The following is a 13,531-nucleotide window of genomic DNA, read 5'->3' on the forward strand; positions in this document are numbered from 1 at the left end:
GTTAAACATTTTGGGAGACACACATAAAGTAGGAGAGAGGTGACAGAGTAGAAATTGGAGAATGTGTTGCTATACTGTGCCTTATCTTAATTAGTGAATGGCCATTGCCCCAGCCAGAATATTTTATCTAAGAGTAAATAGTCTTCCATTTTTGTAGTTATCTGAACACAGTATTATTTTAATGTGTTTCTCTTTCCAATACCCCTGTGAGGTAGCTATTAGTAGTTATTGTAGATAATATATAATTATATTATCATCTTAATCTTTATGACATAGATAACAAACACAAAGAGGGAAAGGTCCATACCCTGTGTAAACTGACATCTTAGGAAGAATTTAGACACCAAAGACCAAAAAATCATTATTTCATCTCTGGTGTTACCCAATGGACATAATACTACAGAAGTTTCCATTTTTACAAGCAGAGATCTGTATCTCAGTAAACCCAGATGTGATTCAATATCAAACGGGCTGAGAAATCATTTTTCCGTGAAATGCCTATGAGTGATCGGGAATATCTAACGGGGTGTTCCTCTAGGTACAGCGCACTGAGGGGGATCTGATCCAGTATGTGTACTCACAGAATATCCTGTACATGACTACTATGTGCAAAGCATACTGTTGGTTATTGCATTCATTCACAGAAAGAAATGGCTGTAACAGGGTTCTTCTATTCAGGAATTTAATAGCTAGAATGTTTGCAGGGTCCCAGATTCAGTTCTTACTTCTGCTGAGCAAGTTCAAACGCACACATCCCACCTTTCAGCCTCAGCTGTAGGTTACTTGGCAGAGTATCTGCCTCTGTTCCAACTCCTAAGAAGAGTCACGATTTTCAAAGAACTTGAGAACTGTCAGGACTCATTACTCCAGTGGTTAGGGAAGTCCCTTGGGAGTTGGTGACATGGTTGCCAGATCTTTCCCCAAGATTAGTTTATATATTCTACTTGAAGGCTGTTTCATGGACATCATTGGTTTTAATCTGGTAGGGCAAATCGCCAAGAATATTCCCAAACACTGTTTTGTTGGTTTCAGATTACTGATGGTTTCTCAGTTTTTAGCAGTTAAGGCCACTCTCCCATGTGAAGCTCCTACCCTCAACAGCATCACATCTTTGGCATGCAGTGAGGCTGCTGGACAGCCTGCAATGCACGTATACTATATGGAGGGGGAACTGCTGTAGGGAGGGTGAGAGAGAAAGGTCACATGGCAAAACTGGGATGAAGAATAAGGAAAGATTAATTTAGGAATGAATGACAACAATGTTTAAACAAAAAACTCGCAGTATATTCAGCAGAGGACCTAGTGTGGGGTCCCTCGGGAAAATGAGGGTATCACTTCATGAAGTCACGTCGTAGTGTCAAATGAGATCCTTCAGTACACGGACAAGCTGAATTCTGCAATTTGTGTTTAAGTGCTTGCCTTTGCAACCTAAATAACATTTATTTTAACGGTACTTAAGCATAAATAAAGACAAAAGGAGTAAGAATGTAAACACAGCATACCAATTTGGGCCCATTTCTCCTTGCAAGTAGCTTAGCTTAAGGCATTTGATCCTCTGCCTCACTTTCCCACAAGTTTCAGACAGCATACTGGCTTTGTTTGTTCTTTTAAAGAGGGTTACGAAAAAGCAAACTAATAAGTTTTGCACTAAACTTTAAAGTAATTAGCTTAGAAGACCACTGACAATGTAAATATTATTAAAATGTGTAGCTAAGTGCTATGTAAACTACTACTGCACTGGAGAGTGTGAGGAGAGCTAAATAACACGAGCACAACAGAAATCTTAAATAGGGCTAGATAGAAGAGGAAATTGTCATCGATTCAAAATCACTGCCTCAAAGCCAGTGAGTCTAAGTTGTATAAGTAAGTACTATTTCACCTACTTTCAAATAAGATCTTATCGTAGATGACTGGGTCACTATCATTCTCCAAAGCAAGAGAAAACTCACTAGCTAATTTGAGAACACATCTTTTCTTTTTGTGTGGCTGGATTTTTGGCATACCATAGCTCAGCCCTGTTTGGAGCCTTGTAAAAGTCACTTATCTAAGCCTATCAGTAGCCAAACTGAGCACTGCGAACATTCCCGCTGGAGCTGCCAGTGAAATAACAGCTCCCCAAGGATTAACTTCTCAGCTAAAAAGAAAACGAGACTGTGTTACCGCAGCATAATGGCCTTCATCTATAACCTAGATCTTGGCTGGTTTCTTTCAAATGCTTTTTCACTATGCTATCAGGAAAGGAAAAATACCACGTAGTTCACAGGGAACTCCACAGTATCAAATGGTGCCAGTAGGAACCCGCTGTCCCTCCCCTGAGCCCTTTCGGAGAAAACCTGAAGAGAAGGAAAGGGTCTCAAAAATCGTTCTCGGAGAGAGGTATGGGGCCGTACAGGGAGCAGGGGCCAAGCACTGCTCCCTCATAAAGAAACAATTAGAAGGTAAGCATCCCTCTGTGCTTTGCTGCCCTAATGTGTGGATCCAGGGGACAGGAGGGGCTACTGTCCCTGCAGTTTCTGATCACTCAGAAGGGACCAGGAGCTACCGTGGGGTGTCACATAGCAGCCCAAAGTGCTGACCACTGCCTGCAAACCTCAGTGTCTCATCCTGACTTCTGGAAGGGGCTGGGTCTAAAATAAAACCAGGGAAGGTCACCTTAATAGCCGCTGACTACCAGCTTGTTCTGTGCCCAAGGGAACAAGGCACGTGCATCTCCCACCGGCATTTAGACCTTTCTGTCTAAAATACAATACAGCTTCTCCCTCTGAAAATTTTTCAAGCAAGCTTCTAACATGAAGGATGACATAGAGCCTGAGTCTGCAAATGCCTGTGTTCAAACATATTTTCCCTCCCATGAGACAGTCTGCCGGCTGATCACAAGTCACGGTGCTGGAGCAGGAAGGAATAAATCCCAGACCCTGTCCATGCTGGAGGCGTCAGTGTAACTGCGGTACAACTGCACTGACTTCAAAAGGGGGCAGTGTTAAATTAATGTTGAGTCCTTAGAAAACGTTACCCCGTTTACCTTGAGAGCTGTGGACTCCCGATGACTTAGACCACCTTCTGGCTCTTTGTGGAAGATTTATCAGATATAGAGTAGAAATCTAAAAGGCTCTCTGGAGCTGGCAAAGGTAGGTAAGTTGGAAAAGGGAAACTTAATTTAGACATCTAAGTTGAAGCGCCTCAGTTCAGAAACAACATTCCTATATAGTCAACAGAGAGAAATAATCTATTAGAGCCCAATCCCTCCTTTGCTAATCCAAACTGTTTATCTGAGGTACCTCCATCTATCCATTTACTCCACAGGGTGCCCAAACAGATAGCCCTGTTTTTGCAAACTCTAAATCCAAGAAACATAATAAAATACATCTCCTTACCTGCTCTGTGAGGAGCTCTCAGGTACGTGGTACATGAAGACATTTCCTCTGGAGGCAGCCCAATGATTGGCCATGTTTATGATGGGACACATGATAAACTGGTCACTGATAAAAAAGGAGGAGCAGGGAACAGACACAATCACATAACAGCAAAAAGGAAAGAAACCACCCCCACAACCGACAGACCTCTCTCTATATTGATAGCCTTCTTTAAATCTTCCAGACCATCTCATAGCTCTGCCTTCAAGTGCACTGAGGGAAACCACATTCACCCTCTATGAGCCCATTACAGCTTAGAATTCACTAAAATTGCTGTTTTATGGAGTGGTGAACAATGGTAATGATACTAAATAAACAGGAACTGACACCTAAGGAGAATCCTGGCCAAAAAAACAATCCCATTTTAGTCTAGTTTATGGGGGCTCATGCTTGCAATAGTATAAAGCTCCTTCTGGCACCACTAGGTTGCGATGGCATCTAGTAAAAGGACTCATATATTGCCTGGGTTAAGGATCAATAATATCATTTCTGCATTTGGATCTGTGTGATTTTTTTGGGTAGAGTTTCCAGAGCTGGAAGAGGTAAGAGACCACTTCTGGAGATATCCTCCAGGGCCTCTGGCAGGGCTTATCAATATGGAATATCTGGTGCAGTATGTCTGCGAGAGAAAGGTTAAACAAGAAGAGTGCAATGAGATAGTTAAATGATCAATTTATCACCAGGTATTGCAATGCAAAGGTATGAGTGAAGCAAATGTATCCAAACCTTCCTAGCTTCCATTGCCCCAAGAAGTGGGGCTGGAAGGTGGGGTGAGCAGTAGCTGGAAGGAGCACAAGCAGTTCAAGAGGGGCAGGCAGAAGACAGGACACCTTACTGCAAGATACCTCGTTGTGATTCCTCAAGGCAATATTATATATACACATATCACCACTTCTCATTCTACATGTGCCTGAAGACTCAGCACACTCTTTGCGTGTTTAGATATCCATAACCACATGAGCACACACAAACGTATCTGCTGCGGAAGTGGGAGGTTTCAATTCTCAGTCTAGTGAATCTGAAACAGTAGCTGCTCCTTCAAACTTGGTAGGTAAAAAAAGAATGACTGATGGTAAGAAAGAACAGTGTCAGAGAAGCATAAAAACATGTTGCTATATTTAACTAGTGTGATTATGAAAGGCACTGTTTGGGTAGCTATCTTGGTTCAGCAGAGTGTATTTTAAGCCCATCTGTGAGACCACAAGCTATGGGCTGACTGACCACAATACTCTTTGACAGTTATGGTTGACAACACCCATATGAAATGAAAATTACTGTTCTTCACATGCCTACCAGCATGGGGTTTTAGAGGAGCAGATGGTCTTTGAAAACTAGGGAGTCTGTGGAGAGCATCAGTTCTCGAGAAATGCTTTGAGATACATTTCGCCACTTAAAACTGATTCTCTGTTGGTGCTATGTGGGGGAAAAAGTCAGCTATTCTGAGGAAGTAAAAAAAAAAAAAAAAAAATAGTAACTACAAAAATGAAATAGCTATTTCTTACAGGCATGGAATACCAGAGTTAAAAAAAAAAAAGGAAAGAAAAAGAAAATGAAACTCATTTTATACCTGGGAAAAATACCAGAGAATTGCAGCTAAAACAATTTTAAAAGTGGAACTGTTTTAAAACCACAAAATATGCACAATGTATGTAGTTTATAACAACCACTTATGTTGCTTTCTCACACTTTATAATCCTGTTAAAACTTTAGCAATTAATTATAACTTCCTGACATAGAACTTTTCTTGGGTTACACATCTATGCTGGTAGTAGGTTTTTTGTTAAAAAAAAAACAAAACCAAAAACCCCCAAAAAACAAACCAAACCAAACAACCAACCAAACATACACCAAAAAACCAGAACCAAATCCCTCTTTTCTCCGCCATGTATGTGATACTGGTGTAACTGCTGTCTCCCCTCCCTTTCTGCTGCAACTGGAGTAATTTCCAAAGTGTTTAAAGCAAAGGATTATCATCAGATGTCCTGATTTCACTAGTCATCCTTCTGCTTGCTCATAGTGACTCTTTAAGCCATTCACTTCTTTCCTTAGCCAAGTCATTTGCCTCATATCGTAATCCCTATGCCCCCGAGGCTGCTGCGGGGCGCTCGCAGGCTGAGAGCCAGAGGAGCTATTTGTGTATCGCATTCCTGCTGCGAGCAAGCGGTGTGCTAGCCATCATAGCTTTGCAAAAGTCAGTGCCTGTACCGCGCCTAGCCCTGGGCTGAACATGGATGACCAAACGTGATAGCCCTGTGTTATAACAGCTCCATATGAAGGTATCTCTGGATGGGAAGAAGGGTTAAAATTTAAATCCTTCAGTGGTTTATTATGGCTTAAAACCTTACTGATCTGTCTAAAGAATTATAGCCCCATGGGTAACGGTGGTGATGGAAAGAGATTGAAGATGAGTTCTGCCTTTAATGCCCATGAACCACAGCGCTTCCATGTGTGCTGCATGCAGTGGCCCCAGACGCTGCAGTGATGGGTGGCCTGTCCCTGGGACAGGCTACGAGGCAGGGCAAATGCAGCACGGTAAATGGCACAAAGCTCAACCCACAGCGTTCTGGCTTGTTTACTCCATGACCTCAATGCACCGGCACACCTGGACCACCCAGAAACCTTCCTCAAACAGATTTGGTCACCGCTGTCTTGGATCAGATGTTTCCAAGTGAATCTTGGCTCCTGTTCATCTCCTGCTCCCTGAGGCTCCCCTGGAGCAATGCCCTGCAACTCTGATGGAGGACTGAAGGGAAAATCTTGTCTCTAAGGTCTCATGGAGAGGCCCACAGTGGGACAGAAAGCTGGAACACTGAGAGCGCAGATACCAGGAGATTGTAGCGATGATGTCTCGGTTCAGAACAGAGGTCAAACAGCTTGGATGGGCACACTAGACTGAAACCACCAGCTTATAAAACACATCACCTTAGAAATGTGAAGAGTTTTCATAACGAATCTGCTTGTGAAGTAGAGACAGGAATAGGGAAAGAGTTTTTTTGATTCGTTTTCTGAAAATCTGTTCCACTTAAACATACAGGCCCCGAGTTTGCACAGAGGCAGGAAAAAGAGGTAAGGAGATTTCCCCTCAGTTTGCCTCCTTTCAGAAAAACAGGCCCCCCCACCCCCAGCCCCAGATCTGTAACTTGCTAAAGCAAACCGGCTGCCCACGGGGGAGAGGACAAAATCTACCGTCTTCTCTGCAGACCAAACCACCATGTGACCCAAGCTAAAGATATCCACCAGTCTCTATGGCCTACCATAGGTGTCATGACTGCTGTGGAGCCCTAGTTCAACAGGGCAATGAACTCTTCAAACTGACTGTTATCCAGAACTGCTGGACCCTGATGCCGTACCCAATTAAGGGTTGAAGCTATGCATATATACTAGGTGGTGTGAACATGGCCCACTGCTCATCGTCCACTTCCCAATGGTCCCTGCCTGCAATGTTTCAATGCAAAGTATGGGAGTGTATATACTGGAGGTAAGTTGCTCATGCATCTGCTGACACTTCATCACAACTATTTCCTTTGGAAGAGGCTGGGAAGCACTGTGAGTCTACAGTGTGTGTCCTGATGGATCGAACAAGGCAAGAGTCAGATATTGTGTGTTCTCCTTTCACCTCCACAAGAAGACTTCCTACAGAAGCATCCTACTGCCTGATTCTGCTTTCTCTCACCATGGGAAACCATACACAAAGGGAGCAAAATGTGGATTGGGTGACATACAATCACCGTACACTGGTGTAAATGATTACACAAGGGTCAAGGAAATAGGTGAATAAGCTTAAGGGGATTCTTCTGCCATGGGTAAAATGGAGATTAGCAATGCACAGAATGGGGCTGGGAGCCACTTTTCTGAACATTCACAAATGCCTCACCATTTTACACAGGATACTCACCTGTAGAAAGCCTGACATTGTGAAGAAATACATTTTGCACGCTTCTTAATATAAAAATTAATGTAATTGCTGAAATCAAAGTTTTCAAACTTGACCACTCTCCAAATTTCCAAAAACTAGGAAAAGTATCCAACTGTACAATTAGATGACTGTGAATAAAAGCTAGTCTATTAGTTCTTCTACTGTCACAGAGATGAGAAGACTCAAGGAATAGTTGATGCAGAGTGTGCAAATAACTCAGACATCTTTGACATGAAAGAGTACACAAAGAAGCATTAGTAGTCTGAATCCAATATACAGTTCAGGAAAGACAATTCAAACTTCTCACAAGGCATAAAGTTCAATTTCTGTTTACCAGTGACATTGGAAACCTCACGGAAAATGAAATAATCTTCCCCATTTTCTGTTCATTTGCATAAGAATTTCTCAAGTTTTTCAGAATATATATGCACACTTGAGCATTTATGTGTTAAGCAAAGGTTAAGCAAAACAAACCTTGCTTAACCCCAATCACACAGTTGTAATAGGATGAGTTTCTTACCGGGTGGCATTTTCCAAAGCCCTGGAAAAGGATGAATAATCATCGGTTGAGTGTTCGAGGGAGTAATACCACGTAGCTGCATCTTCAATGAATGAGTTGGAGTCTTCTCCTCCTAGAGAATTTTGCAGAGCCTGATAAAAGGCTGTTTTGCTGTTGGCTCTTCCTTGACTTTCTTCAAATTTCTGAGAACAAAATGCATACATGGAATTTACAAACAAAACCAAAAGATACATTTTTAATGGAACAATATAGGCTCAGATCTCCCTCTGCTGGAATGAGTCCTCTCTGCTGTGACCTCTGATCCCTAGGGGAAGTAGGGGATAGTCCTACTTTTGCTTTCTCAAGACTGTCACCACCCAGCAGTACTGGCTTCCTCAAAACATACTATAAGACTGAACCCCTAATCTAGTAAATCCAAATCATAGGTACCATGCTGTGCAGATGTAGCTCTAATACTACAGAAACCCTGCTGGCTCTCACAGAAGTAGTCTACATGGATAGTTCTCCACTGCAGGTGAGCCCAATGCTGTCTTTCTGATGAGCTCCCTGAAGGAAAATTAGAGGGGAGAGAGGGAGATATTGCTCCTCTCCTTTGGAAATTCCAGAAAGCGAACATGCCATATAGCCGTTTCATGGCTGTGTCACTCTGCCTCTTCTGGAAACACCTACAAAGAAATGTGGCTGCCATAAGACCTGTATTTAGGTCCCTTCTGGAATAATATCTGCCTTAGCCCTGGAAGAGAAAGCCCCCTCCTCCAAATCCCAATGCAAGTAGCAGCCATGATCTTTGAACTTCATAACCCCTAGGGCCTTTCAGAGAGACCTACAGTGAAATGCCCTTTTCCTGAGATCTGTGGTCTGAAACCTTTCCTGACATAAAGGCATTTTCCCCAGAGCAGAGTGCCCGTGTCACTGCAGAATTACTGATAGCAGAGGGACCATCTTCTATGCCAAACTGCATACCCGATCTTATTTTTACCAAAGCTGAAGACTGCTGGAAGTTTTCAACACATCTTTCTTTGAGGAAGTTTTTTATTTTATCAATTCAGACTTTTTACTTTTTTTTTTTTTTTTAAGAATTTATTTCAAGTTCAGAAACAGAGCAACTTCCTGAAAAAAACTGTAACCTGAACTTTCCTGTGGATCAAGCCCTTTCTAAAGAGGGCACCTTGCAGGTGCACACTGGCTGAAACTTGGTATAAGAACTCCAGAGAGAAAGATCTAATAAACCACCTATATTATTTTGGGCAGTCAGTCTGATGCAAAATCGGCTGGTGTCTGCCCAGTCCAGTTACCATAGATGCTTTACTGAATATATTATTTTGATGGCCCACAGCTGGTTTTCATCACGCTGCTAGAAGGTCTTTCCACAGCCCTATACAGAAAGTACAGAGGGAATAATTACTTTTCAACAGATTCACAGAAATGAAAGATGGAAAATAAGTCCGTGTCTGCTGTGGCCGAGGCCTGTCCTTACTGATGTACTCTAATGCTTTGTGCATTTTGAGTAAGTGACTTTACAAGGGTTTTCAAAACACTACCAAATATCCCAAGGTCCTAAAAGATCTTGGCAATTTTCCTTGTATTTGTAATAAATTCTTCTTTTTCTAGATTTTGGCCCATGCAATGTGAAAAGAGTCATGTGGTGCCAGTTTCAGTAATACAGCTGTACTTCGAAAAAGATCTGCAACTCGCACATGACACGTCACTTCATGTGCACAAATGAAACTGCATAGCACACTTGCCTGCAAAATCATTCAGTTTAAATACAGCAAGGACACGTATATTTTTCTGCAAGAAATAGAAATGATCACTGAAGACCTGACTGCAAGTTCACTGAATTCAAAAGCAATCTTTCCATCAGCTTCAGCACACATCAATTCAGGTCCCTACTAACCAGTAGAAGCATTGCTGTTGTCTAATTAGGAATCTCTCATTTGGTGACTAGGGCTGGTGGATTTGGCTAGCAGTTATTGATAAGAACAGATGCTCTTCCGTCTCAGTGCAGAGCCCAAGCTCTTACGTGTAACGCATCCTGTACAAAGCAACTTTCATGCAATGCTTTCATTTTGTTGGGGTTTTTAAATGGATTTGTTACCTTATTCTACACCTGTCATGGATACTTAAAACAGAGAGAAAAAGAAAAAGAAAAAAAACTTAGGGTATTGATTATGTATGCTAGGAACTGATCCTTCACTGCCTCATCAACTACTAAGCATCAAATAAACATTATGGTTGAAAACCACAGAGAAGGAGATGGATTATCATACAACACATGGTTAAGCCGAGGAACTCCTTGCCACATGGTTTTGCGGATGCCAAAATTGCTGAAGTTTCATGAACAAGTTTTTGAATTTAAAAAAAAAAAAAAAATCAGTTGATGGTTATTAAATACGGAAAGACCAATTCAGGCTAGGAAGTCCCTGAGCCGCAAAGTGCTAGAGGTTTGGAGAGCATTTAGCAGAAGTATCAGATTTGCTTACCCTATTCTTACAAACATCCACTCTTAGCCACTGCTGAAAACAGCATTCTGTGCTAAATGGGCCTTTGATCTGACTCAGTGTGGTCGGTCTTAGGTTACTACTGTGCCTATGTACTAGTTTCTGTGATCTTCAAAATGCCCCACAAATTCTGGTGACCTTTCTCAGCAATCATTGATAATAGAGTGGAGTCTCTGAGACGTGTTGAGTCAAATGAAGGAGGACTCAACAGGCAGAGATGGATGAGAAACAGAACTGGCAGTTGTAAGACGTGTAAGACCAGCACTAAAATAGCATAATCTGAAACACGATTTCTCAAGTGTCGCTTTGGCTACAATTTAATATAATTTAAGCATCTGACTTTAACATGATAGCACAAAACAAAGCAATACGTTCAAAATAAAACCCATGAAACATTAAAAAGTCAAAGCATTTTAACTTTTCAGAAATTGATTCAATTCAACCAATTATCCATGTCCAACAAATGTTTCCCATTAGAAAATATATGACCAAGGAACAATTTTCAAATAGCAGTAGATATAACAGCTGCTATCAGATTAATAGAAACAGTTGCACATTATGTAAAATAATTTACATTCTGCTAACCTTTAAAGAGGTATTAGTAACTGACCTCAGAGTTATAGTGGGGTTTTCAACATTTTTTAGAAAGTAAGTAAGAAAATAATTAAAGACAATAGGTGCACCACTTTCTACTGTTGTGGTGATGCAAAGCCATCATAAACATTGCCTAAAAAATTAGTTCAATAATGGTTACTGTTCTTGATGCTGCAGCATAGCTTCTGGAGCATATGAATGAATCTGGTCGAGTGTTTTACTTAAAAAGAAATTGTAGCAGTAGGTAAACCAAATGTTTACATCTTCCAAGGGGCAAAATGTACTTTTCTGACAAACTGGAATAGTGGTAACACTAACAGAGTATGTACAGATCTTAGGTCTTAAATGGCTTTTGATAAACATTGTCACAAAAGATAGTGAAAGACCTGCCAACCATTCAGCAGAGTCTTTCAAGGATTCCAGCTAGTGGCAAGACAAAGTAAAGAGCTATTATCAGCCCATTCTCCTCACTGATGGCATTTATCAGGACACAGCTCCCCTGGTCATTACAATTAATATACACATATCTGCCATCTGTTGTACGTTGCCGAATACCTTTATCCATAAAGAAATTAAATGACTGTAATATAGTGCAGGATGGAAGTTTTGGTATGCATAGATCCAGTTGCTTACATGAGGTAAATAAACTATATTTGTATCTATCCACTCCCCTATGTCCTGATTCTGGGTTCTGCAGTCAACTAGATTTGTACCAAGGAGGGAAAGAAAAAGAAAGAAAACACATAAAATACAACCTTAGTCTTCCAACTAAAAAGAAAGTTAACAGTCCTTGCAATGTGGAGATTACATAGTAGACACAGAACATATGGAGGATATAAACAGGGCTATACTGACCTACATGCGTATACACACACACACAGATATAGAGCAGCATGAGTGAATCCATATATTTAATGCAAGTAGGAACCATCAGATCCTCCCACCTGAGCATCACATATAGCACAGGGATAAAATTTTGTCCAGTTGGGAATTGAAATCAACATTTTTAGAGCTTTCTGCTCAGCTGCCCTAATCTATGACTGCTCAAAGCTAATATCCCTGAAGGTCTGCCATGGGAATTGCAAGTTAACGGGTTCAGGCTTAACTGCTCCATATGCCACATAATAGTGCGTTATGGTACCACTGGCCATTCCCTTAACAAACTCTGCTTTGTTTCTCACCTAGTTTCAACCATCTGATGGCTGCACTGGCGATGAGTACAAAGTGCTCCAGGAAGTGGTAAATCTGTCTCAGTTCACATGAATAAGCATTCGAGCGAATGCCATAAAATGGTCATTTCCATGGGCAAGACATTGAGCACGAATGTTCAGCATACTCCCTGCTCCAAGCACCACTGAGAGACCTGAGCTTTTAATTGTAAACAAATCAAACATAAATGTTTTGCTAGCACATAAGTGGTGCCTTCTGTCTTTCTATTTCATTTTTAGTAGTAAAGGTCTTAACAGGCATCAGCACAGTGTTGCAGTGGGAGTACAGAGACACCCAACACAACCAAATGCCAGTAAGCCCCCACAGAACAACATGGTGGCAACTGGATTTACCACCTTCAGGTCTGGTTGCAGTCTAGAGGTTGCATCACATCTCAAGCGTGCTTGCATCCAAACGGCTAAAAGTGTCTCCTCACCATTTACAGCATTAGTATTAATAGAGCAAGCCCAGGATTAATAGAACAAGCCCTTGGCTGAATTTGCCAGCACAGCTATTCCCAGGAACTGGTGGAACAGGTCAGCAGGGGTTAAATTTTTCTATCCCCCACTCTTTGAGTCTGACTACACTGAAATCAGTCATCCTAAAGGAGATGGAAATGAAGGATTTTGCCAATTCCATACACATGCCACAGGACCTTTTAGCTATGCCGTTTATCTACCGAAATACATGCATGGTTCTTCTCTCTACAGAGTTGGAGCACATCCACAGATGGATTTGCACGCCAGCGAGGTTTGGTCCCCTCTTTGTAGAACAGATTAAATAACATGGTTATAGTCAGAGGCAAACTAGGAACTATGCCTTGGTTCCCCAAGTTGAGTTCAGTGCTCTGTCCACCAGCTAAACCCTCCCACCTTCCTTAGTATGTCAGTAAAACCAGCTTTGGGTTTTCACAGACAGATGCAAGTCAGATCTACCTCAAGGGAACCCTTAAAACAAATAATGTAGAAGACTGGGATACAGTGTGCGCTGTCTCAAATCCTTCTTCTAGGTCTATTGTGGGGAGAGGACAGCTAGCACAGATCAAAGATCCCTTATGACATTATGACAGAGGAAACGGGGCACAGACTTCTCGGTAACAACCACCATCTGCACTAGTTTCTGTCCCTGTAGATAAATACGTCTGTGGTCTACTCAGGACTTTAACATCTAACTTTGACTGCATACATGCATGGTCATGGCTATGACATAGAAATGCTCTTGAGGACCTGGAAAATGCATGTTCTTAAATAGCTCAATGACGGAGGAAGCATTACAGTTTCCCAGCAATTAATACACTAACTGTGTGGACAAGGAAGAAATCAGGAAACTTTAACCTTGCAGCAGGTCTTTAAAAAAACAATCAGAAGATAGGAATACG

At 41.6% G+C, this 13,531-nt stretch overlaps 1 protein-coding gene across 1 annotated transcript in view; it reads right to left on the reverse strand.

Moving 5' to 3' along the window:
* Positions 1 to 13,531, reverse strand: part of TG (thyroglobulin) — a 160,291-nt gene that overhangs the window by 15,806 nt on the left and 130,954 nt on the right. Inside the window, 2 exon segments of the mRNA XM_050891007.1 lie at positions 3,375 to 3,479; positions 7,850 to 8,031. Of these exon segments, the coding sequence (XP_050746964.1) occupies positions 3,375 to 3,479; positions 7,850 to 8,031 (287 nt within the window).

Source organism: Gymnogyps californianus, chromosome 2 (assembly GCF_018139145.2).
Source record: "Gymnogyps californianus isolate 813 chromosome 2, ASM1813914v2, whole genome shotgun sequence".
Lineage (NCBI taxonomy): Eukaryota > Metazoa > Chordata > Aves > Accipitriformes > Cathartidae > Gymnogyps > Gymnogyps californianus.